This window comes from Cygnus olor, chromosome 16 (genome assembly GCF_009769625.2).
Source record: "Cygnus olor isolate bCygOlo1 chromosome 16, bCygOlo1.pri.v2, whole genome shotgun sequence".
NCBI lineage: Eukaryota > Metazoa > Chordata > Aves > Anseriformes > Anatidae > Cygnus > Cygnus olor.
In genome coordinates this window covers 587261-612154 of record NC_049184.1, presented here as the reverse complement: position 1 = coordinate 612154, position 24894 = coordinate 587261, and the positions used below count along the sequence as shown (strand labels likewise).

The following is a 24894-nucleotide window of genomic DNA, read 5'->3' as shown; positions in this document are numbered from 1 at the left end:
CTCTGGAAGCTCTCTCTACCTGCCAGAGCTCTCCTTTCTCTGGCCAACATGCAGAAGTCCATCACAGAAGTAGGAAAGATCTTTCCCAGGCTGTTATGAAAACACCTGTGTGCTGCAGGAGCTCTTCCCACTCCACCTGATTCGTCCTAAAACTTCAAAATCTGCGGCATCTTTGATGCATGATAAATACAGTTTTGTCGTTCATGAAAGAGATGAACGTTCATGAGAAGAAACTCACCACCTCAGCTGGGAGACCCTCTGACAAGATGCTGGCAGCGCTGCACAGGGCAGGGCAAGATCACAGGGCAGACATGGGACCTGGGTCTTCTGCCTTTGTGGGCCCCTTGTGGCCCCCAGGCCCGAGGCATGAAGTGGTGTGGGGAGCAGGAGCAAGGCTGGCAGGGAGCGGTGGCAGGGTACGGGCAACTGTGCAGAGACGCCCGGGGAGCTGCTCCCACACCCATGCTGAGTGGCAGCAGGGGCCTCCAGCCTTTCCTCATCCCAGGCACCACCAGCAGCGTGGCTCTGACAACCCCAGTGAGCTCAGCAGCGTTTCACCCAGCCCAGGCTGGTGGGAGCAGTACACGCTCCAGCCTGTCCCCATGTCCGCGCACTGAACAGGAAAATGATGGGAACAGAATGGCATGGCAGAGAGGCCAGAGCATCCTTATTCCCCCTGGATGTCAACCTTGGCCTTGTCCCTCCTTTAGGCTTTTGTATGCAGTGTTCTGGGCCTGACACACACAGGTCAACAGAGGTATCTAGAGCTAGCAAAGCACTGCTTGTTAACTGCACTCATTAATGGCATTGAACCTTTGTGAGAAACCACTGATTGAGCCAACACTTAGTGTCAGATCCTGTTATCAGCTTATCCCAATGTAAAAAAACGGCATGTTGATGGAGAGCAACAAGAATGAACCGAAACAAGTGGATTGCTTTCAAGACCATAACAGTTACATTTGACGAGATCTGTTTATTTTTTATTTTTATTTTGTTCCTTTTAAATATTTTATTTTATTTATTGTTTTTCTCATTCATCCTGTATTTTGTGTTCTGAGCTCCTCAGACACTTTGATGTAAAAGTTTCAGGACAAATTCTGCTTCAGAGTTGTTAGATGTCTGCAATAGTTGGGTTGAAATCAATGCAGATACTGTGCACCCACATCTCCAGATATGGCCCTTTATTTCACAATGGCTATCTTACCTGTACAAAAGGAAGCATCAAGAACTTCGTGGTGCCACAAATAAATTTGATCAGATCTCCTCACAACAGATTGACTCAAAGTACCAGAGACACTGGGCCAATTACCTGATGAAAGGTTTCAGTACTGAATACATCTGTGCTACACTGATGCCATTTTAAACAGAGAAAATGGGAAATAATTCAAAATATCTTTATTTCTCTTAGTCATTACTTAGGGGACTAAGACCCATCTTCCAGTTATTCTAAATTTTCTCTTTTTTGCAACATAGGCCATGATCCAACAGAGCACTTAAGAACATGCTTTATTTTAAGATTCCAATTAATTGCTCTGAAATTGTACCTTGGGGCTTTTAAGTGACCTTTTGAGTCAAGACCAGAGTCTTTATCTTACAAATGTATACAGTTTCCAGCATCAAAAGTGAATTAGGGAAAAGAATTGAATGAATAAATAGGAATGTTATCTTTCAACGCATTCTGTAATATTTCATGCAAAGTACTGTAGCAGCAGTTACCTGACTATTTATTTTGCAGTGGTGCCCAGTAAACCTCCATGTCTGAGGGACACATCACTGCTGTCCTCTACCAGAAAGTCCCAAATTTCCACCAGTATGATTCAACACACAAAAATGCATCCTCCCCTTCCTGTTAAACCCGAGGAGGTCTGCTGCATGACATGTAATGTTTTGTGAATGTTCCAACTATGCGCAGTGATGAGTTCTAGCGCCTATGACAGAAAAATAAACAGATTCGAGGTCCTCCTCCTGAGGAAAGCCTGTTCTTGCCATACGGGCAGTTTGGTGACACAGTGTACAACTTCCCACAGATAACACCGTAATTGCCCTGTCTGTTGGCTGAGGCCACTAATGCTAAGTAACAGAAAATACTGTAGATGTTCCCATCTGCTAAGTAGCTGACTCAGGGGTGGCTGCATTTCAGAGGAGCATAAAAACTTCTCTCTCCCTCCTCAGCACAATGTGCAAGAATTAGCTTAAGATGCTTTGAGATGCTCAGCTGGTTGGTGTCAGGAACGATTAGTCCAATTATCTATGGTAGCTTCCTGACCACTTCAAAGCAACCCACACATGCCCTGTGCTAAATGGCAGCTTGTGTGAGGGAGGCGCATTACAAACAAATTGGTGTCTGAGAGGCTCCCTCAGAAAGACGGTTGGGCTAACGTGCGTCAAATGACAGACCAAGGCAACAACAAACAGACATACATATATAATAAGTACAATGGCCATAGACATGTTTGCACCATGAAGGAAATCATCACAATTTAGACTTCAGAAAACGATCAAATTCCAGATTTTTTAGTGCCAGGTGGCTCTATCTAACTTTCTCGTAAAAACAAACAATAAAATAAAATAAAATAAAATAAAATAAAATAAAATAAAATAAAAAAGGGAGGAAATGTACAAACATTGAATGAAATGGTGCAGTGAACAGATGTGGTGCTTTTTTCATTTTTTTAAGTCAAGAAATGCAGAAGTATTCTTATATTCTGTATTTCATGCTGTGGACAGAAAAATATCTCAGTAGTTTTTGCTTTGTATTGTACCTTTTCTGTCATTCTCTTCAGCTTTTCTAACAGCCACCTGAGCTGAAGTACAGGCCTGAATTTAGTAAGCAGAAAATCCCAAGCTTCTCTGTAGGGATTATACAACTCAGGCTTTCAAAGCAGACTGAGATAAGGCAGTGTAAGGAAAGCCCTGAATCCACCTAATCTGTTTCCATGTGGTTTTCAGTCCGTGGTCTGTGAATTTTTATAAGTATGTGTAGTATTTCAAAGATATCTCCAGAAAGTATCTAAGCAAAGTAAGCCCATTACCACTAAGCGTAAATTCACTACGGAGGAGGCTGGACTAATGTAAGAAAACTACTGGGGGGGTCCACAAGTTGTAAAAAGTTGAAAACCATTGCTCCGGTTACAAAATGTGTGGTGGGGCAGCTGTTCTGGGAACAAAAGCAGTGAATTGCTGGTCTACGCCAATAAAGAGGCAGACTGGTTCAAAATTGGTCTTCCAGTGAGTATGCACAGCTACTTGATTCAAAATATTTACTCAAAAAATTCAAGGTATGCAGTGATGTAAGAAAAGGAACTAACATAGGAGGCTGCATGCTGGTAAAAATCAGCTGGCCCATACAGAACATTAAAGGACTCCCTGATATTCCAGATACAGGCACCTACAAACACTACATTAGGCTGCATTAATTATTGACTTACACAACAGGCAAAGAATGAACTTGGGAAAGAAACGGAGATGAAGTTTACAGTATTATCAGCAGCTGTTTTTTCCTGTCATTGTTTTCTTTGCTAATGTTCCTGCTCATTAAAATTAAGATGTTGGTTAGAATCGGGCTTTTGAAAAGACTGAAATTAATGATAAGATGCTGCCAAAAGAAAAGTGTCCTCCCTTCATTCCTATAACAACGACTGGGCTGCTTACATTTCAAATATTTTTTTAAAGAAAGAAAAAAACAGAGAAATGTATGTTGGCACCACTAATCCCCCGTGTCATCCTGGGTAGGGAACGCAGAAAGTTTACTCAGCAGTGCGGATATATGTGTGTGTATGCAGTGGTCTCACTCTGGAGAGAAGGAGGCAGCCATTTCAGAACATGCACATCACTTGGGTTGATCTCTCTAAAGCCTTGTTCAGTGAGTATGTTGTTTGGGAGGTGCTATAATATTGTGGCTCCAGCAGCATCCACGCTCCTGGGATCCTTCAGGCCAATGATGAAACTGTTGGTTCTCCTGGCCCCATGAACTAGGGAGATCACCTTGACTTTATCCACTTCATGGCCCCTGGCTATAAGACATTCAATATCTTCTTCAGGAAATTCACCTGTAGGGATTTTAAAAGAGGGTTTGTAACTGAAACCACTGTTTAATACACCTTTGATACAAAGCTCTGTCTACAAAACTGCCTGTGGTGTTTTCAGGTGTCCCAGACAGTGTGAGCTGAGCGGCCGAGGAGGACCAGCATTCACCGCCCTGAGCATGCTCTCAAGAGCAAAGGCTGCTCAGAGTTGGACAGTGTTCTGCACAGGGGAGAAAATGAGAAGATCCTGAAGATCAGTCAAACACATGGAAGACCATCCTCGTTGAAAAAGGGGAAAAATACGTTGTTGGCACAGATTGCTCAGGGAAGTTGTGGATGCCCCATCCCTGGAGGTGTTCAAGACTAGGTTGGACAAGGCCCTGAGCAACCTGATCTAGAGGGAGATGTCCGTGCCCATGGCAGGGGAGTTGGAACTGGATGGTCTTTGAGGTCCCTTCCAACCCAAACCGTTCTATGATTCTATGATCCTAATTATTCTGTTTACAGAACTAAGGGCAGTCCCTGCTCTGAAGAGCTCAATTTAAAATAATATTAATGGCATTAATCAAAGTAAGATACAAAGCAACTCAAAACAAATGACAGTAAAGCAAGTTGCCAAATGACCAACTTTGTAAATTAGAATGTGATAAGCTTTCCAACCTCCCCTTTATGTAATTCTTAATCTTCCAGCCTAACTTAGGCTGTTCACTCTTCTGCTTTTAATTTGTTTAGTTGGTGTTTTGTAATTTTCATATGAATAGAAGTGCCTGAGGATACAAAGCAGGGGATGCAGCTGGAGAAATCCAGCAGTCACACAAAAATCCCATACATATACCTTGTTGATTCCAAATGTCCAAACCTACAAATTAGGGCCTTTTGAAGTTTTGGATTTGTTTTAATTACATTCTAGTTTTCAAGCCTGTGGGTCACACCTGACAGGCATTATTAGATTTTCCTCTGAAATGGGAAGGCCTAGAAAATTTGGCTGTGTGAAATAAGAACAAAATATCATTTATGGCTCTCTGTGCTAAGATATGGGGCTTTATGAAAAACACCAAATAGACCAAGACTTGCAATAACAAGGACAAGAGCTGGCAGTACAGTCTCCAGCGTGTCTGCGTTGATGCTGGATTTCCAGTACTGTCAGCCTAAAAGCCTTGTCCTAAGCCTTGTCTTCTCCCCAGCTGCTGGAGTTAGAAAGAGGTACTGGAAAGTGACAGCAAAGCATTTATGGCAGTGGTAATAAAGTGTGTGAAGATCTGCTAGCTTTCATAACCTGTATGGGTGAAGATGTGGTTACAATCATGCTTATCTGGATATATGCAGTGATGTAATATCAGATCACACAAAAGGTTTTCAGGAAAGGACAAGGCTGCTGCTCAGAGGTGGGCTGGGACAGAGGGAGGGTTGGTGAGAAGCATCCAAAAGAATTGGAACAGGTGGTGTTGGAGGGGCCAGGGACTGTTCCCAAGACAACAGCATGGCTCAGCAAGGGCTCCAAATTTTGATGAAGCTAGGTTACTACTTTTGTCTGACCCCAAACCTGCTGCACCCAACAAGGATCCTGCAACATGGGGAGCTGTGCACTGGGCTATTGCACTTCCACAGCAGTGTGCTATGGAAATGGTGCTACTTTCCTGAACATGCCAGACCTCTAGACCGTACCACACCCAGCATCCATACTCACTGTCAACCTGCAAGGTGTTGGACTGAAGCTGTGGGTGAAGTCGACCAAGTGACAAACTTTCACTCAGATTCTTGTTAAGTGCTAAAACATTTACCAAAACCTGTGAGAGAATGAAAGATCCTCAATAGTAAAAAAGTACTGAGAGTAGGAGAAGTGAACTTCTTGAGCATCTCCCTAACAGGAGGCTCCAACATCTGCAGTTGCAGCAGGCAAAGAAGAATTTGAACTGCTTGCCAAACTGCAGGTTTTCACACACACGAAGAGAACCTTGAAATGCAGCCCGTGTATCGTTGATAGAAAAATGGTACCTCTTCAGGATTGCATGGGCATTTTGTCACATAGTTACTGCTAAATTAGGAGAGTTATAAGTCTGGAACTTGACATAATCTCTAAAAATGTATTTGTTACAGCCAGAAGATCAGTATGTTACTTCTCCTAACAACACAATAGGAAACAATGTTTGGCTTTAATTTTGCCCTGAATTATGCTTTTCAAGAGGTAAGGAAAATGGGAGCCAACTTTCTTTTTAATAATCCAGTGCTGTTGCGCATACAGTCATGCTACTGGCAAGTACTTCACCCAATTACAAATAATAAATTACGAGGAGCTCCCCAAATTGTAGTGTGCTGAGCAGGGAGGAATTTAGTCTGGAGTGCACTAAAAAGAGCTTTTCATAGGGTAAAGAGCTACCAGAGCTACACAGACTAGGACATTAGGATGGAAAATGTGCACTGCAGGAGGAGACCCTCCCTTGGCGTTGAGCCCAGCAGCTGCTTGAGGGAGTGGGCACCCTGACACAGCACTGACCTGAACGATGCCACTCAAGGCTTTGTCCCCGTTGTTAGCTCCCAGACACAGGTATGTCCCGCACATCCCCTCAGATGGTCTCACGATGGTGGGCAACAAGAAAGACAGGGGCCGTTTCCGAGGTTGAATGAGATTTTGCTGCAGATGAGGAAAAAACACACCAAAAAATTTCAGCAAGCAGACAAAGGCTTTGCTGGTGTTCAAGTTGTGCAAGTTAACTTCTTACTCTTTCTGTCTGAGTCTGCAATTACACCTCTGTAGTTTGACAAGGCTGCCATTGTCGCTACTATGACAATGCTCTCCGATGTTAACAGGATCCAGTCCCTTTCTTGCCATGGCTCTCAAAGAAGTTTTACAGAGGACATACAGAGCCATTCACCCACTCCTAAAGTATCAACTCAGCAAAGTGGGACAGTTTTGCAATACACAGAAAGAAGAATCAACAACGCAGCACTGGAAGATACCAGTACTGGTCTGTAATTTTTTGTTTCCAAGAACTGAAGATTTTTCTTCTTCTGTCTATTACTGTTAAACCTGCAGAGCAGTAGTTCATGAAAAGAATTCTTAATTCAAGTTCCCAAAGGACAGTTGCTCTAAAGTGCATTTGGGCTTCAGGAAAAATCACAGAATCACAGAATCACAGAATTGTAGGGGTTGGAAGGGACCTAGGGAGATCATCAGGTCCAACCCCACCCTGCCAAAGCAGGTTCCCTAGAGCAGGCTGCCCAGGTAGGTGTCCAGACAGGTCTTGAATATCCCCAGAGAAGGAGACCCCACAACCTCCCTGGGCAGCCTGTCCCAGTGCTCCGTCACCCTCACTGTCAAGAAGTTCTTTCGCATGTTGGTGCGGAACTTCCCGTGATCCATTTTGTGGCCATTGCCACTTGTCCTGTCCCCACAAACCACTGAAAAGAGGTTGACCATATCCCTCTGTCTCCCACACCTCAGGTATTTATACACATCGATAAGATCCCCCCTCAGTCTTCTCTTCTCCAGGCTGAACAGACCCAGTTCTCTCAGCCTTTCCTCATAGGGAAGATGTTCCAGGCCCCGTATCACCTTTGTGGCCCTCCGCTGGACTCTTTCCAGGAGATCCCTGTCTTCTTTGTACTGGGGAGCCCAGAACTGGACACAGTACTCCAGGTGAGGCCTGAGCAGGGCAGAGTAGAGGGGGAGGATCACCTGCCTTGACCTGCTGGCCGCGCTCCTTTTAATGCACGCCAGGATCCCATTGGCCTTCTTGACCACCAGGGCACACTGCTGGCTCACGGCCAACCTGTCGTCCACCAGGACCCCCAGGTCCTTCTCCGCAGAGCTCCTCTCCAGCAGGTCATCTCCCAGCCTGTACTGATACGTCCGGTTGTTCCTTCCCAGGTGCAGGACTCTACACTTGCTCTTATTAAACCTCATTTGGTTTCTTCCTGCCCATCTCTCCAGCCGGTCCAGGTCTCGCTGAATGGCAGCACAGCCTTCTAGCGTGTCGGCCACTCCTCCCAGCTTTGTGTCATCGGCGTACTTGCTGAGGGCGGACACTATTCCCTCATCAAGGTCGTCGATGAAGATGTTGAACAAGACTGGACCCAGCACCGACCCCTGAGGAACACCGCTAGTCACAGGTCTCCAGCCAGACTCTGTGCCACCGATCACCACCCTCTGAGCTCAGCCAGTCAGCCAGTTCTCAACCCACTCCTTACTGTCCACTCCTCTGTCCCACACTTTCTCAGCTTTGCTAGCAGGATGTCATGGGAGACAGTATCAAAAACCTTGCTGAAGTCAAGGTAGATGACATCCACTGCTCTCCCCCCATCTACCCAGCTGGTGATGCCATCATAGAAGGCAACAAGGTTGGTCGAGCAGGATTTCCCCTTGGTGAATCCATGCTGACTACTCCTCATAACCTTCTTCTCCTCCAATTGCTTGAAGATGGCCTCCAGAACAAGCTGTTCCCTTTCCAGGGACAGAGGTGAGACTGACTGGCCTGTAGTTTCCCGGATCCTCCTTCTTGCCCTTTTTGGAGACCGGAGCGACATTGGCTATCCTCCAGTCTTCAGGCACAAAAATAGGTGCCTGAGACATGCAACTGCATTATGCTGTTTGATAACATTGCATTATAGTGATAACTGATACACACAAAGCCTTCTGCTTACTCTGTTTCAGTGGCTTATATAATAAAAAGATAGAGAGAACTGTCTATAGAAAGCTCCTAAGTTATTAATAAGGCAACAAATAGCCTCACCATTGTGGAGATGAGAAAAAAAATAATAAAAGTTGTGCAGACAACTCAAAAAAATTGTCATGTTGTTCATTACCGGCCTGGGAATGGAGTGGTTCATTGTTTTGTTTTGCCAGGAGAAGGCCAACATCTGGCTGTTCAGGAGGATTCCAGAAGGTGTTATTATTCCACTACCAAAGGGACGATTCAAAGAACTAAAAAGAAACAAGAAGAAATCTCATAATATTCCTCTCAGTGATTCATTGTACACCTGAGGCTTTCAGTCCTCCATTTTTTTCTACCATCTTGGCTTGACAGAGAATATTCTACATTTTTTTTTACAGCCAGAGTCTCCACGTATTTAGGAGCAGGCACAGTGACCACATGGGTGATGGTGGGCCAGACCCTCCTTGTACTGAAGGATTCTCCTCTAGATGATGAGTCTGTTTCCATGCTGCTGAATTCATCACCTCTCTAGGGAGCAGACTCAGGCCAAACCAGGAACACAAGGGCTGTGGGCAGAGTTAGTAGGGTTGCACAGGGCAGAGCAGTAGCTCAAAGCCTTCACAGCCCACATATCTCCATCCCATCTTCCCCATTCTTCTTGTTGCAGGATTAACTGGGACACAGCAGCCCCATGAGGGCTGGGGGGCTTGGGAATGCTGTTTTTACTTCAAGGATCAATTCAAAATTTCTTCTGTGACCACAAATCTTGTCTAGAAAAGCACAACCTCTCTCACTAAACTTTACCTTTTGAGGCTCTCTGAGGGGCAGACCATGGGCTGACCCAACAGGCTGGAAGCTGCAGCTCTAGGCTAGGTTTGTTTTGGGGGGGAAGCCTCCCACCCCCTGTGACAGAGCTTCAGGTATGGCTCCGTCCTGTCCTGCTGAACCTGCTTTATTCTCGTCGCTCCCACCCTCTGAGCATATTGTGGAGAGAAGCAACTCTTTTACCTTACAGCCACAACAATGAAGTCATCAGGCCCCATGACAAGAACCTGGCTGGCAGCGGGTCCGCTCTCCACAGAGAAGTGCGGCAGGCGGAAATCAGACGAGAAGGACTGGGAGTCGTTAATCAGCTGGCGCAAGGAGTTAGCTTCTGATTTACTTCAGCAATGAGGGAGGTGAACGGGATAAGAAGGCAATGAGCTTAGAATGTTTAACATCTCTTGGTGGGGGTATACCTACATAGCTAAGGGCTGTGCTTCTCTAAGGAGGCTGGTCCTAAGGACAGGGAGCTCCTCTGGTTCATCTGATGGAAGGAAATGAGATGGCTCAGCCCACAAAACGAGGGAACACCATGAACCTCCCAGGCTCTATCTGTGGGCACGAACTCACCCACTGATAGTCATGAGGTGTCACCACTGGCAGAGTGCTGGTCCTCTGAGTGCAGAGGAGGGTGAGACAGATCCAGCACTGGCCACCAACCATGGCTAAACCTGGCTCTGAAGTAGGAGGCTGGGCTGAAGTCCTGAGGCTGGCCTCTCCTGCATCACTGGATGTACTGCAGAGATAGTTTGTCCGACCTCCTGAGAAGGAATAGCTAGAGGGCTCAGAAAGTGGGAGGAACCCTCAAGATCAAACTGTCTCCAGGAAACCTCTGTGTAAGGACATTTGATGATTCATCTCCAGAGACCTGTGGTACCAGCTGTGATCCTTGTGGGAAAGTGAGCCCTAGGCTGGACACTCAAGGACTGACCTTTCCTCAGTAAAACAGAGGCAGAAAAACCTCAGGTCTCCCTGTGCATTGAAAAGAGCAAATCCCCGAATGATAACCAGATCAGACATCTTGCAACTACGAATGTGCCCATCAGCCTCCGACCTACCTCAGCATGCCTTCTGCAGCATGAGTGACAGACACATCATCAGATGGGTCTCCCAAGTTGCTAGCTTGACTCAGGGCTACTTTTAAGGTCTAAGTTGAACACAGAAAGAAAGAAAGAAAGACAGAGCATCATTTAGGTGGACCTGGAAATACCATCTTTGATACCCCAAAGAAGAGGTACCTGCTCTTCCAGCATGTTGGCTAAACCCTATGAACTCAAACGTCCACTTCAGTGGAAAGGGCTGCCACATGGATATGGGGACCAAGGGGCATCAGATTTTCATGACAAACTGTATGCTGAGGGAGCTGACTGTATCAGGCGGTATTTGTATATGTTCCACCTCCCAGGTGAGGTTGTCCAGTTGGCTTAACCCAGCTCGGTGGTTCAGCTGTATTGCCAGCTGGCAGATGGGGGTTACCAGGATGCCACTTTCTTTCTATTTCTATTCCTGAGTGGCCTCCACAACAGCAGAGATCACACTGAATCCGAGTGGGACAGTGGGTCCTGGGCTTGCCATTGCCTCTGGGATGGCACTAGACTTTCAGTTTTCAGGTCATGCCATTTTCATTAAAGTTTCGAGACAGTTCATTTCCATTTTAATATGCACCATTCACAAACAGCCTTTCCTGAAATGCTGTAATTTATCTTTGATGTACAGCTCAGAGCGTGATTAACTTCTGGGCAAGGTGGTGTTTCTATGAGCCTCCTGGCCACCACAGCATGGGGGGGTGTACAAGCAGCTTGGTGGCCACGGAAGATCTCCCTTGAAACATGCAGAGCACATGTCCAACCCAAGGGCACAGGTTAAAGACATCTTGGTCATGGCTGTCCCAAGGCTGGACGATTTGGTGTTGATCTAGCACTGAATGTGATCATGGCCATGTGATCAGCCTTGCAATCCTGAGTAATCAAGGTTATACTTGTTCTGAAGTGACTGCCCTTTATCTGGAGGTTGCTGCTCCTCACCTGCAACATGATAACAAGTGGTGTGAAACTCTTGGCCCAGTGCAAGTGCAGAACAAGCAGATTCATTTAAAGCTCCCTAAAGAGTGCTCAAAAGTAACTTTGCAGAGTCGACTTTCTCTGCCTCTTCACAGTTCTAGCTGCATGTAACACCTCCAGTTGCTGTATTTTTGCTAAGGCAAAACTTCCCTGCACCCACTGTCCTGTCTCCTACAAAAGCCTCTGTAGCATAAGAGGTGGAAGAAATCGGTGGGATGCCCTCAGTTGCTCCGGGGTCATTCTGCAGAGACAATCACATATAAGTAGCGGGCCAAAAGCCATAGTTTGGTCTTCTGTAAAAGCTCTGCTTAGGTAGAAAGAGCTCAACTGAGCAGGAGGCTCCAGGATCTGCAACCACCTGAGGCAGCAGCACAGCTCAGATTTACACTTTAGCAGTCTATTTGCTCATTCTCCTCTCCTCTGGGAATTACCTACAAACACTTCTGTACAACCAAGGAATAAATTAATTATTCTCCAGCAGCCTAACAAATTCAGACAAATGTTGAACCTCCTCTTACCTCTGCCATCCAGTGCAAGATATTCCCCTGGATGCTTGACTTGAGATGTTAAAGCCCTCAAGGATGTTCAGTGCTGTGATCAGTGCAGGACCTGCATGTGGAGGTGGAGGAGTCAAAACAAGATGACCTGTGAAGGGAAGAAGAGAGAAATAAAGTTCCATTTTTAGACACTGTTCAGTGACAATTCTTTCCCATAAGGTAGTGTTCTTGAGGATGGCGAAGCCTTTTCAGATTTGGGGAGATAATTAAAAAGTGTTTCCTAAAATACTCCTGTTGTGTCTTTCTGTTTCTTTAAGATGCATAAAGGAAGTCCATAGAGGGATGTTTCTTTACATCTGAAATTCAGTTCTTGTTGGTTGGCTGAGTGGTTTCTGGACTTCAGGATGGCTGAATGGAGATGAAATGGGTTTGCAATGTTACAGCTGTAAGGAGAGTGAATACAGGGATTTCTATAAGAGTATGACATTTAAAAAACTTTTTGCATAAAACAAGCTTTTCTCCTTTGTAGATCAACTTTGGGAGTCATCTTCAGATGTAGGCAGTAGTGTGTGGTCCAGCTACATCTAGATATTGCATCAATATGTGACCATGTTGCATCTTTACATAGTAAAATTCTATCAAAACACAATGGGTCACTACCAAGGAAAAAAACAGGCCCATTTGAAAGTGCTAGAAACCTCCTGAACCTCCTCAGATGCATCAGGCTCAGTAGGCAACAGACGAAATCTCCCAGGAGGGCTTTTCTGCAGATGCTGTTACAGACACTGTCACCTCCTGCCAGATGAAGCAAACTTTTAACTGCAGTTGTGTGGCGGTGGGTCAGGCAGCAGTGTTTACCTCGATATACCGTGTGGACAGGATTCTCCACTATGACGCTGTAATTGCTGAAGTCTTCCTCCACCAAGACTCCGCCGTAGTTGTGCACCTGAGTGGGAGAACAAGGCAGCGCATGCTGAGAAAGCTGGGTCAAGGCTTTCTGCATTCCTCATGCTGGCCTGTGTGAGCAATCACATGTTGTTGAATACCAGTGAGATTCCTGAGCACTTCCAGTGCAATTCAGGTGCTAGTTTTTTCAGGATCCCTTGAAAAATCTGTGTTTTCATGGCCTTGGTGGCCTGGCTCACCATTCACTACCTCTGGAAGCTCTGCAGCTCACCTCCAAAAGCTCACCCGCTGAGCTCACTCTAGCTGTGCTGAAGAAGTTCTGCCTACCCATGAGGATGGGTACTTGCACTGCCTTGCAGCCTTCTCCCCCTGCCCAGGTGGCAAGGATGGAGTATGTTAAAGGTATGAAGCATTTGACTACTTCCAGGAAGGACCTGGGTGAAGCAGATGCCCTATCACAAGAAACACTTTAGCCCTCAATTCCCCACCCTATTTTTAATTATTTCAGGTGATAGAAATGTTGATGTACCCTTGGTCTTTCTGTACTACTTTCCAGAGATAGACATACTGGTTTTGGTAATTCTCATGTATGCAGTAAAGGTGGGTAATTCCCTCCACTGCAGGTCCTCTATGGTTGAATCATGATGGAAATGGACCATCACTCTGTTGGCCTTAAAATCCCCCTGACACAAAGTAACACAGTCACTATACAGGTGGTTACTCGTGCTCATGGGCCACCTCTTGTCTTTCTCCAAGAGAAGACCATGCAGGCTGTTAAGAGGTCTGCTAGGGTGAGTCCTCTGGATTTCATCCAGAAACACCTAACTTGGCAGGAAAAACTTCTCCAGAGAAAGTGGTGGAATCACTGAGGCAGGAAAGCTAAAGTAGTGTGTATCTAGAGGGGTCAACATGTCAAACCACCCCAAAACTGCAAAAGAAATTGTAGCTCCTCTGTGGAGTGCCTGTTCCCTTCCTAAGGCGACCCTAGAGAGCCAGCCATGTTGCTCTCAGTGGCTGAGATCAGCAGGCAGTTGCCTGTGCCAGGAGCTCCTGGAGCCCCAGCCAAAGGAGAGCTGGGGCGAAGCAGCAGGGCATGGGGCAGGTGGAGTCAGCGGGCGCAGAAAGGACGAAAACCCAATTCAGCCACACACTGCAGACACCACCTCAAATTCCCTGGATAGCACTTTTCTGCACCAGTGCCTTCCCAGCTCATGACAGAAACAAAGGGCGGGTGTTTCGGAGTTTTACCACCCCTTCCTTTGCTGAAACAATAAACATTGTGAAGCTGATGTGGGAGGCCAGCACTTCGCTCTGCAACTGAAGCTGGACTAGCACACTTGATCCAGAGCCTGCTAAGGTCCTTTGTGTTGCAACCCTGGGCCTTGCTCCTCCATGGAGAGCTTGTGTTTCCCTGCAGCAGCCCCTCAGATCAGGGGATCGGGAGTGATATAAGCAGGGTTAGGCTATGGAGATGCACCACAAGCTTGGGACTTCTGTTCATGTTCTCCACCTCTGCTATGGTCCATGTGAACCATAGGAAAGGCTTCCTAACACAGAGCTCACGTCTAAGGCTTGAGCTGAATAAGCCCAGCCCAGATTACTGACAACGTGTTGAAGGAGCATCACCTGAACCATGATGGCAGGGGAAAATGGTCCCACTAACCACTCTGACTGCAGCTACACAGGTATAAAGTAGATTTCCAGTATAACTTACATAAAAATTGTCTTAGTATGCTCATAAATATTCATCAGCACTCCCACTCTGGCCACAGTAGTTTTTTTGTTTGTTTGTTTGTTTTACTGGAATAATTCCTTGTTGTTGCCTTCTTTTCTAGAGCACCTTCAGGAACAGGAGTTAAACTTGGGCAAACCTAAGTGGAACCAAGACTGTCTGATCCTCCACCCACAAAGCTCACAGTTTGTTTTCAAATCATCCTCCCAGAGCCTGTAACTCCACACAGTCCCATTACGACAACAATTTTCTTCTCTACCAAGTGTGCACCTCTCCAATAAGGAGTGAGGAGCTGTCATGAACACTGCCTTAACACAGCCTGGGGTGGGGAGAGATTTTTTTTTGCCTTCAAAAAAAACAGTCTGCCCTGGTTATAGAGGAAGGCACGGGTTTCTTTCCTGTAGACTGTAGAAACGATCTGTGTGTCACTTACACTGCTGCGGTGACAAGGACAGGAGAGAAAAAGGAAGCTGCGTGCATTTGTCCCCATTGTTGCGCTGACAGCTGGCTACAGCTTATCTCCAGGTGTTGTCCCAGCTTAAAGAGGTGATGAGGCAGGTGGCATTCCCATCCCAGGCTGTACTGTGCTGTGGCATTGGGCAGAGACAAGGACAGAGGTGTCCCTCAGAGATGATCTCCTGGGTCAAGTTGCCGCTGTAGAAGGCTGATGCCCCTTCTGCTCCCACCAGCTCCAAGATGGCTGCGAGGTCCAGGCGCCTCACAAACATGCCAGGCAGCAAAGGCTGGCCGTCTGGCAGGAAGATCTCCCGGAATTTGTCAGAGTAGTTCAGGTCCTTCAGTTCAGTCAGAGCTTTGGCTGTGGGTGAGAAGGGAGGGGCAGGGGAAGGACATCCAGAAACCCCAGGATGCATGGACATGCAGGGGACCTGGGGATTTGCCGCTGCCTCTTGCCATTTCCAAACCAGCGAGCCAGACCACAGGGGGGTGGATTGTATCCCCACTGCAGCTAGGAAGGAAACCCAAAGAAACCCCACCACCTCCCCACCAGCCCTGGGGAAGGGCTCCAGGTTAGCTGTCACTACACTCCCCTCTTGTAGACCCCTGCTTTGACTTGCTCACCTCCCACCACCACCCATTTCCAGTTCCAAAGAGCTCTGATTCCCCATGCACAACCACCTACTCCCTCTCAAGCCCTGCCAACAGCCTGGCACCCTTGTGGTGGCTCCTCTGTGCTGAGCAGCCACCTTGACTCCCCAGCATGTGCTCACCCAAGTCATGTGTGACATTAAACCCGTCCTGGGCGACAGCAGCCACGAGGCCCAGCAGCTTTGACCAGGGGAGCCTGCCAAAGGAGAGCAGAGGAGGAGCCGCGTGCCTTGGAGGTGCGTGGCACAGCCGGGGGAGCGGGCAGAGGCTGGCCTCTGCACCTGGGGCTCTCAGCACACCATGCAGGGCCAGTTGTGGCCAAAATGAGCACTGAGCTTTGTTGTTTCTTTTCAGCAGGATCATCACAGTGATCCATGTTGTGCCCCAGAGGAAATGACAATGCAAGGATGGGGAAATGGGCATCTCTGGAGCAAAACCTCACATTCCTGAGCAGTTGTTCAGACCCTCCCTTTTGCTGTCCCAGTAGGGCAACAAGGACAACCACATTGCTCAGTGTCTAGCTAAAGAGAGAGCTGAAAAATGTATGAAAATGCATGAAAATATTCTGCACATATTTCTAAGATAACATTAACTGTCTGTCTTGTTAGAAAACGTTTGCCAGAATTTCACTTTGCAGAAATTCTGACCAAGCTGATTTATTTCTTTTGTTAAATAAAGCCAAAACATGAAGGTACTTTTCAACACAAGCCACAACTACCCGCTTACTAACGTTTTGACTGGTGGGCTGAGAGCACAGTCTCGATGGTGAGGGGCTGCATACTCCCAGCTCCCCGGGGACCATGGGGCGCAGCCTGTGCAGGGCAGAGGGCTTACCTCCCATGCAACGGGTGAGCCTGGTGCCTGCCTTGTATCATGCCTGGCACCCCCACCAGCAGACCTGGCTGTAGAAAAGAAAGGACGAAAAAGAAGGTAGAGTCTCTTCCTGTGAGACATGGTCCCCCAGCTGCAAGTCAAGGAGCGGCAATTCATGCTCACATGGTAGGTGTTTGCATGGTCTTTAGGAGGGGAAGGAGTCTGTAGCAAGACACTAAATTAGGGAATAAGTCCTTGGAAGGAAAGAGGAAACTTCAATCCCAGTGTCAGCCCAACTCGGTCAGGAGAAATAACCCAACAGAAGCACAGGACCTTGCTCCCTCCTGGAACTTCTGTTCTCCCAGCTCCCCACTGCTGGAGGGAGATGCCTTATTCCCTGCCCTCGCCCCAACGGACCTCCCTTGCTCCTCAAGCCCTACACACTCCAGTCATTCCAGGGATGATGAAGGAGTGTTTCACCAGGCTCCCCCATGGGCTGCGGGGCATGGACGTCCCATGGTGGAAGAGGTCCCAAGCCACTTCCCTGGGCATCTCCCACTGGGCCCAGGAGCTGTTGGGGAGGGACAGCTGGGAACACCAGCCAGCTCTGGCCCTGAGGGAGGGCTCCTCACCCTTGGTGTCCTTCTGCAGGTCCCCTTCCAGTGGGATGCCCAGGGGAGCCACCTCACGGAAGTCGATCAACTGGCTCCGTTTTCTTCCGGATGTTCGTGGACCAGCATCACCCCACCCCTGTGGCAAAAGGGGGGGTCATGGCACGGCACCGTCTGTCCCGGCTGCAGCCGCTGCCATAAGCCAGCACAAAGTGTGGGTTGAGCTGACTGAGCCTGCAGCAAGGCCGGGTCAGTCCCTGACAGCCTGGCCAGAGAGCCACTGGCTCTGTTCCACTGCTGGGCTGGGACTGTGTGGGATTTTCTTTCTAATACTAGCTGTTTTGCAACAAAGCAGGTGCTTTGCTTATGACGGAGCAACCTCCTGCCCAGCTTGGAGGAGCTATCGGGTGGTTTTATGCAATGCTCCCGGGACCTCCCGTGAAGCCAAGTGCACTGGGCCCACGTGGGCGCCAGCCCAGGGATGTACCGGGAACAGGAGGGGAGTCGGGGCTGGCTGGAATCAGGCCTTGGGCTCCTGCTAATGAGAAGCAGAGTTTACAATGGGAAGTGCTTGATCTTTGCAGGTGCTGGGATTGACCCTGGGTGCTGTGAGCTGTTGGCACCCCGCACAGGGGTTCAGTCACCCACAGTCACTTTTCAACTCTCTCAAGCCTGCGGCTGGGACTGTCCTGGCAGCTGCTACCGCAGGCACAGAATTTCCCTCACAGAGGGCTCTGTCCCTTGCTGCCACGTTGGGACCTTTCAGTGACTGCAGCCTGGGGGAAGGTCATTGTCCCTGTGAAGACGTGGACACGTCCACTGCCTGAGGCCAGAGTCCCAGTCCTGCAGGCTGTAGCTTGGCAGGACAGGAGCACACATGGGGAAACAACACACCTGAGCCCACCCCGCAGATGGCAGTGGTCACCACCTACCCTCCGATGCCCGATGTGTGGGGGTTCACCTATTCCCCGCGCAGAGGGCTGAGGCGATGGCTGCATCCACCGAGGAGCCCTGCTTGTTTAGCACCTTGATGCCCAGGGCTGTGCAGTGGGCAGCGTCCGTCACCACGGCACCATGCTGGAAGATCTGCCGGAGAGGAGACGGTTGTACCAGGCTCTCAACCCGCTTCGGCCAGGTAGCCACTGGGTCAAGCTGCTTCCGCTCCCAACAGCCGCATTTTGAATTCCGGTAAGAAAGCAAATAGTCAAAAAAATGCAACGCTCCCATTCTGGATTTGCAGCCAGGTCTGCCCTGCTGGGCACGAGGTGGAGAAGATGACCATGATGATTGGATGACCCTCAGGCTATGGTTGAAAATGTTCTGCAGTGTATTTTTCCTGAGGATGGCATGACCCCACGACCACGCTGCCTTTGCTCTGGCAGGGGAGCACTGCTCCATGGAGGGTTTTGCAGAGGGGTCAGCTGTGATTTCAGCAATTCCCCTGCACAGATCCTTCCAGAGATGGCCCTGACATATGGATCCCTAAAACTCTGCAAGTGGAGATGCACAGACATTACGTCCTGCTGTTCTAAGAGCAGCTCTTGAAAAGCATTCACATCTGGCTCTGACTATGGCTGGAGACACACCACTGGGGCTGCCTGCTGCCCCCACATCACCCCCAGACCGGCCGGGCACAGCTGCCCCAGCACGGTGCAGGAGCTCAGACCTCAGTCTGACACACCCAATCGCCCCTAGCTCCTAAAAAAAGCAACACGAAAAAGCTTTCAGACAACTCGGGATATTCTATGGTTTCTATTAATTAAGGACAGAATTGCTGAGAGAGGGACTCAGCACCTAGGGTCTCACTGACACCTACCAGGGCTAAACCACTGCAAGGAGGGAGATGAGGGAACCTCTCCTGTTTTCAGAGCCAAAGCCCACAGCATGCTGCAAAGCCAGTTTCATCTTACCTGAGGGTCCCCAAAATAGATCTGCATGATCAAGGCCACGGTGACCCCTGTGGCGAAGGTGAGGCAGGCAGTGATGATGACGGTCAGCCCGTCCTGCCGGCAGCTGCAGTCTCCGGAGAATGGGTCCTTGCTGGTCTCCCGCAGAGGGGACACGTCCTGGCTGCCCATCTCCGAGGAGGACGAGGGCAGGCGCTGGAGACGCGCAGACTTCAGGAAGGAGTCTGGGTCTTTGTGAGCAGCAGGGAGAAAACAAGGGTTAGGTATTGAGCAACACAGGGCTCCTGTTGCAGTGTTTACCCAGCACTAACATTACATAGAGCTGTGTCCAGCAAGGCTATTACCTTCCCTATTGATACTAGATCTCAATAGACTTTCTGGCTCAGATGCTGCTCTGGGCTGTTTATTGTTTCCTTCCTTTAGCTCTACCTATTCCAAGATGACTTCCCTGGAGATTAAGAGAAAAAAAAAAAGACAGAATTTTTCTCCATTTTAGTCTGTTCATCAGCTTCCAGGGATGGACCCATTTGGATGGCTGACTTGCAAACAGGTCTCAGAAATGCATCAGGACTGAAGAAGAGGAAATTCAGATTTGAAACAGCAGCAGCCTTATTTGGAGCTATGCTTGAGCATCTGAGCAAAACAGAGGCCCAGGCACAGGAAACATCCACTGAAGCATGATGAAGTGGGGGCAGAGAAGAGCAAACCTGCAAATTGGACCTCAGCAGGTCCTCCAGGCCGGGCTGCAGGGCAGGCTCTGCTTGAATTCCTTCCTCTGGCTGACGAGGTCCCCTGTGAGATCCACCTGCGTGCTGAATGCCCAGCCCCGAGGTGGTGAATGCAATGGGAAAGAGTTTTGGCCAGGCAGCAAGCAAGTCTCAGGGTGACCAAAAGGTCCAAAACATGCCTTGACTCTCCACCTGGATCAGCTGCTGCCTTTGAGGTGGGGAGGAGGCCTTCTGAGCACACCCAGACAGCACGGATGGGCCCATCCCTGATGGGCACCACACGGCCCAGGGCAGCCAGGAGGTCCTGGGGCTCCCCAAAGACAAGCAGGGCAGGAAGAGGAGCACCCAGCAGCAAGGGCGAGGTGCTCAGGACTGCTCCCCACCAGCCTGCAGCAGGGCTGGCCTGGCCTGGGGGACCATGAGCTGCTGGGGCTAGCAGGAGTTTGGGGCACGAACCTGGAACTTTGGCTGGGGAGGTGAAGCCTGAGGGGGTCCCTACAGGCCAGCTCATTGCTCGCTCGGCAGACATCTGAGGGGCGGTGGTGGTGGTGGCAGGGTTGTGTGCCCGTCCTGGGGCTGTTCTATTCTGGAGACATTTCTGGATTTGGTGACAGGCAAACAGAAAGCCCCACAGCCCTGCTGCACCTCTGCCTCCTCTGTCAGCAGCACCTCCCTGGGGGCTGCCACCCCTGTCCTTCTGTGACAGTACCCCAGGGCCATGCTCAGCCCCAGGCAGGTCCCTGGGACCAGGCAGGGGGGTGGCAGCTCTAACTTCAGTAGCACTGCGACCAGGAGTAAATCCCACAGCCAGGGAATCCCCTTGGAGTGAGATTAATCCCCTTCACACCGCAGGGACCCAGGAGCAGGGCTGGGAAGGCCACAGAACTGGCACGTCTGGTCTGAGCATGTGGAGCTGCAGCATGTGGGCAGGGGGGACCCAGCTGAGGGCAAAGGGCTGGGGCGTCCCTGGTGGGGGTGGCAGAGATGCCCTGGCAAGGAGTGTCACGCACAGCCACAGGCATCCCACAGGGCCTTGGGCAGCTCACTCTGCGTGGCCACGGGTGCTGCATGGTGTACTGGGTCTGGCTGGGATGGAGCTAACTTCCCCTGCAGCAGCCCACACAGTGCTGTGCTCTGCACTTGCAGCTGGAACAGCCCTGGTATCACCCCAGTGTTGTGTCTGCTGCTGAGCAGTGCTGGCACCGCATCAGGACTCCCGCTAACCCCCAGAGCCAGCGGGCTGGGGGTGGGCAAGGTGAGGAAGGAACGTCACCAGGGCAGCTGGCCTAAACCAACCAAAGGGATATTCCATGCCATATGGGGTCACACTCAGCAATAAAAGGTGGAAAAAGGAAGAAGAGGGCAGGGCTGGGCTCCCGTTGTGAAAACGTCTGTCCTCCCAAACAATGGCCCTGCTGCAAGGACGTGGTCGAGCATCACTCGTTGGTGGGAAGTAGAGAGGAATTTCTTTCCTCTGCACTTCCACATGGCCTTTGCTTGTTTGTCTTTTTTTTTTTTTCCTTTTTCCCTTTCCCTTTTCCCTTTAGTTAAATTATTTAATTAATAATAATTTTCCCTTAATAATTATTTTTCCTTTAATTCAATTATCCTTATCTCAACCTGTGAGTTGTTTCTTTCCTTTTCTTCTTCCCCTCCTCTTCTGAGGGGGGTGAGAGAATGGTTGTGGTGGAGTTCAGCTGCCTACCAAGGTAAAACCACCATACATGTGGACAGCGTGGCCATGATTTGGAAGGAGGGGGCTGGTCTGGAGCACAGAGGGCAAGAAGCATCCTGCACGGCCAACGTGCAGGTGCCTGTCCCAGCACCACTGTTCCCCCTCCTCCCTTGCAAGAGAAGCCATCAAACCCTACTTGGCTTCCAGGGGAGCTGTGGAGGAGGCCTGTTTTCTTGTGGGAACCGGCGCTGTGGGGACACAGGACCACCTTGGCTCAGGACATGCTGCGGTGGGGACAGCAGAGGCCAGAGCTGTTTGCACGCCCCAGTGGGCACTGCAACATGGCACTCTGCAGTCCTTTGGGGTGGTTCTCCCCATGACCAAGAGCACAACAGGTGACACCCCTGTTAGTGAGACCGTCTGTGTGGCAGAAACCAAAGGTCTGGATTACCTCCCCTATGGGTTTGGCAGATGATGTGGCATGAAGAAGCATGGATGGCTTTTGCAACACATACACGATGTCAGATGAGTGCAAGACTCCACATGGCAGCATAGAAAATGCAGTTCTTCCAGGTGGCACCTGGGGACACCAAGTGCCTGGAGTGGAGACTCACACCTGGCAGGACCCCTGCATAGCCCAAACCACAAAAACCTCTGCTCATGCCCCACACGCAAAACAAGAGATCTCGTGCTACTCCTGCCATACTGCCCACGGCAACTTCACCTTGCAGGGTCCAGTCACAGGGGAGTACTGGGAGGGATGGGATGAGAACAGACAATGAAAACGACTTGGTGGTCACAGTGAGATGAGGCCTAGGACACGGTGCGAGCAGCGCTGACATCCACCTGCAGGTTATCGAGCAGTCCAGGAGCTGCATACACTTGGCTGCGGAGCAATTTGTGAGCAGTTGTCGCTCCTCAGACCCCAAATCCTGCTCCCTCAGCAAATGGGTCAGAGCAGGAGCAGGCCCTGGGACTAATGAAACCGGTGGCAGTGAACTGCAGCCAGTCGTGCTACACAGGGAAGAGCTTAGGTCTTGTGGTGGAGTATCGGGTAATCTTATGCAGCGAAGGTCTATGCTGCTTGTGGAAACATGACATAGAGAAGAAAAAATTACTCTGGACTATTTACAAGAAAGCAATAAAATAAAAACAGGCAAAAGGTTTTCTCAAGGATAAAAGGTACACCTGGCTTTATTAAAATCATGCATCTGGCAGGAAGGAGTGCTAGCTCTTTGCCAAAGTCCTTGTATCTGCTGCTAATACCAACTTCCAGGTCAGTTCCAGTGCCTGCTATTCTACGCATGTCCCAGCAAGACAAATGAGGTGCTCTGCAAGGACTGGGAAAAATAAGGATGTGGGAGCACAGCAAGCTCCTGCTTACTGTGTACAGCATCAAGGCCAAGAAGGTACTACTCAGACCCCTGGAGCACGTGGCCGAGGCAGACAGGATGAGCAACATCAGATGTTTGCAGTGGGAAAGGCTGAAATGCGGAAGCGAACTGTAAAATGAATGACACAGAGCTGTGATTTGATGGGATCCCCCATGCCGATACGCTCTGCCCGGGCAGCGAGGTGACAGCGTGCGGGAGCCCCCACGGCAGCGGGGTAGCCGTGGCTCGGCGCAGGCCGTGCTGCCCGGAGCTCGCTGCCACGGTTCCGCCGGAGAGGAACACGGGGAGACGGCAGCAGCGTGGGGCCCCGTCCCCTCCCGGCAGCAACCCCGGGGAGGCCGCGAGGGATCGGGCGGGGGACGGGTTGACCTGGCGGCCCTGGCTCGCCCGCACGGCGTGGGGGGCGCCGGGGTCCGGGGAGGGGCAGGGGGCGCCGCGGGGCCGGGTGCATGCGGGGCCGGGCCGCCGCCCCTCACCCGTGTCCTGCTCGCCCAGGAACGCGTCCTCCTCCTTCCGCGCGCGGAGGGCCGCCCTCGGCCGCGCCGCCCGCCTCCTCCTCGGGCAGGCGGGGGAAGCTGGTGATGCTCATGTAGTCCACGGGCGAGTAGGCGCCCAGGGCGCGCTGCCGGCCCCCCGCCGCCTCCTCCTCGGCCGCCGGCCCCGCCGCGCCCCCCGGCGCCGCCATCCCTCCCGGCTCCGCCGCCCGCGCCGCCGGAAGGGGCCGGGCCCCGCCAGGCTCCCGCAGCGGCCGCTCGGCAGCGCCCCCCCCCCCCCCCCCCCGGGCCCCGCCTGCCTCCCGCGGGCCGGGGGCTGCCGCCCGCCGCCGCCAGCCCGACCCCGCGCCGCGGCCCCCGGTCCCAGCCCTGCCGCTCGCTCCGGGGCCGCCGAGCCCCGGGAAGGCCCCGGAGCAGCCTCCGCGCGCCCCCCGGCGAAGGAGCGCAGCCCGGCCGCAGCCTCTCCCGGCCAGGCCCGGGGCCACCCCCGCTCCGCCAGGCAAGGCTCGTTGCTGCCGGGGGGCAGCGCCCGGCGGCCGGTGCACGGCGCCCGAGGGGCTGCTGGCCAGCGGCAGGGGCGAGAGGCTGGGCCGGGGCTCAGAGAGGGCCCCCCCCGCGCTGCCGGAGCGGGGTGCGCCCCGCCCTAAGGCGGCTTTGCCGCAGGAAGGTGAGTGCAAAGGCCGGAGGGGGATGCAGTCCCTGAACTTCGTCGCTGCTTCCAGTGGCTCCCTTAAAAAATAGCAATGAAATAAGTGGAAGATGGAAGAGGTGGTTTTGCTCTGGGCTGCCCGAAACACTGTGCAAACTAGTTCCCTGTGCCCCTATGACAACACAGGACTGTCTCTCTCAGCTTGACGCGTGCTGCTTAGCTGCTCAATCTGCAAAATTCATCCTTTGCCCTGGTTTATCCTGGGCATCAGCTGCTTTTGTAAACAGAACATGTCGAGTGATGATGGGCTGTTTGGCTCTGGGAAGTCCCTTGAGGTACGTGTCCTACTTGCCTCCAAGGAGCTAGCTAATGCCCCCTGCCCTTCTCAGGCTCAAACACACAAGAAGCTCTCCTGGCTTGCTTAACGCTCCTTGATGCAGGCAGATGCAAACCTAACCATTGCTGCGGCAGTGGTTTTGCTCGTGCTCTCCAGCAGCCTGAGGGGATGATGGGCACAACCAGATAAAGGCTCATGGGAGGATTGTTTGGGTTTGCAAGCCAGTCTCAGCCTGCTTGTTTTCACAGATCTCTCCAGTCTTCCCATCCCCAGGAGTTGGAGGTGGTCCCTTCCCCACCACAGCATCTCCTCCAAGGCTGGGAGCTTTGTGCATACTGCATCCTCCTACGCTCACTTGCCTGGCAGAGTATTAACAGACGTCTTGAAATTAAACACCCTAGAAAGTAGAATCATAGAATCTCCCAAGCTGGAAGGGACCCACAAGGATCATCGAGTCCAACTCCTGGCACCACACAGGTCTACCC

The 24894-nt window shown here is 50.7% G+C and overlaps 1 protein-coding gene across 1 annotated transcript; it reads right to left on the bottom strand.

Annotated features, from left to right (window-relative positions):
* Window positions 1-1489: 1489 nt before the first annotated feature.
* On the bottom strand, window positions 1490-23577 carry GGT7 (gamma-glutamyltransferase 7). Its single transcript, XM_040575959.1, is given in 19 exon segments — window positions 1490-4049; window positions 5713-5812; window positions 6520-6657; window positions 8829-8946; window positions 9686-9838; window positions 10558-10646; window positions 12078-12103; window positions 12106-12204; window positions 12915-13002; window positions 15318-15511; window positions 15924-15997; window positions 16636-16703; window positions 17248-17337; window positions 17340-17364; window positions 18158-18186; window positions 18189-18311; window positions 19136-19362; window positions 23406-23472; window positions 23474-23577. Coding segments are annotated over 19 exon segments (1917 nt in total). The 5' UTR covers window positions 23519-23577; the 3' UTR covers window positions 1490-3885.
* Between the last annotated feature and the right edge of the window lie 1317 nt (window positions 23578-24894).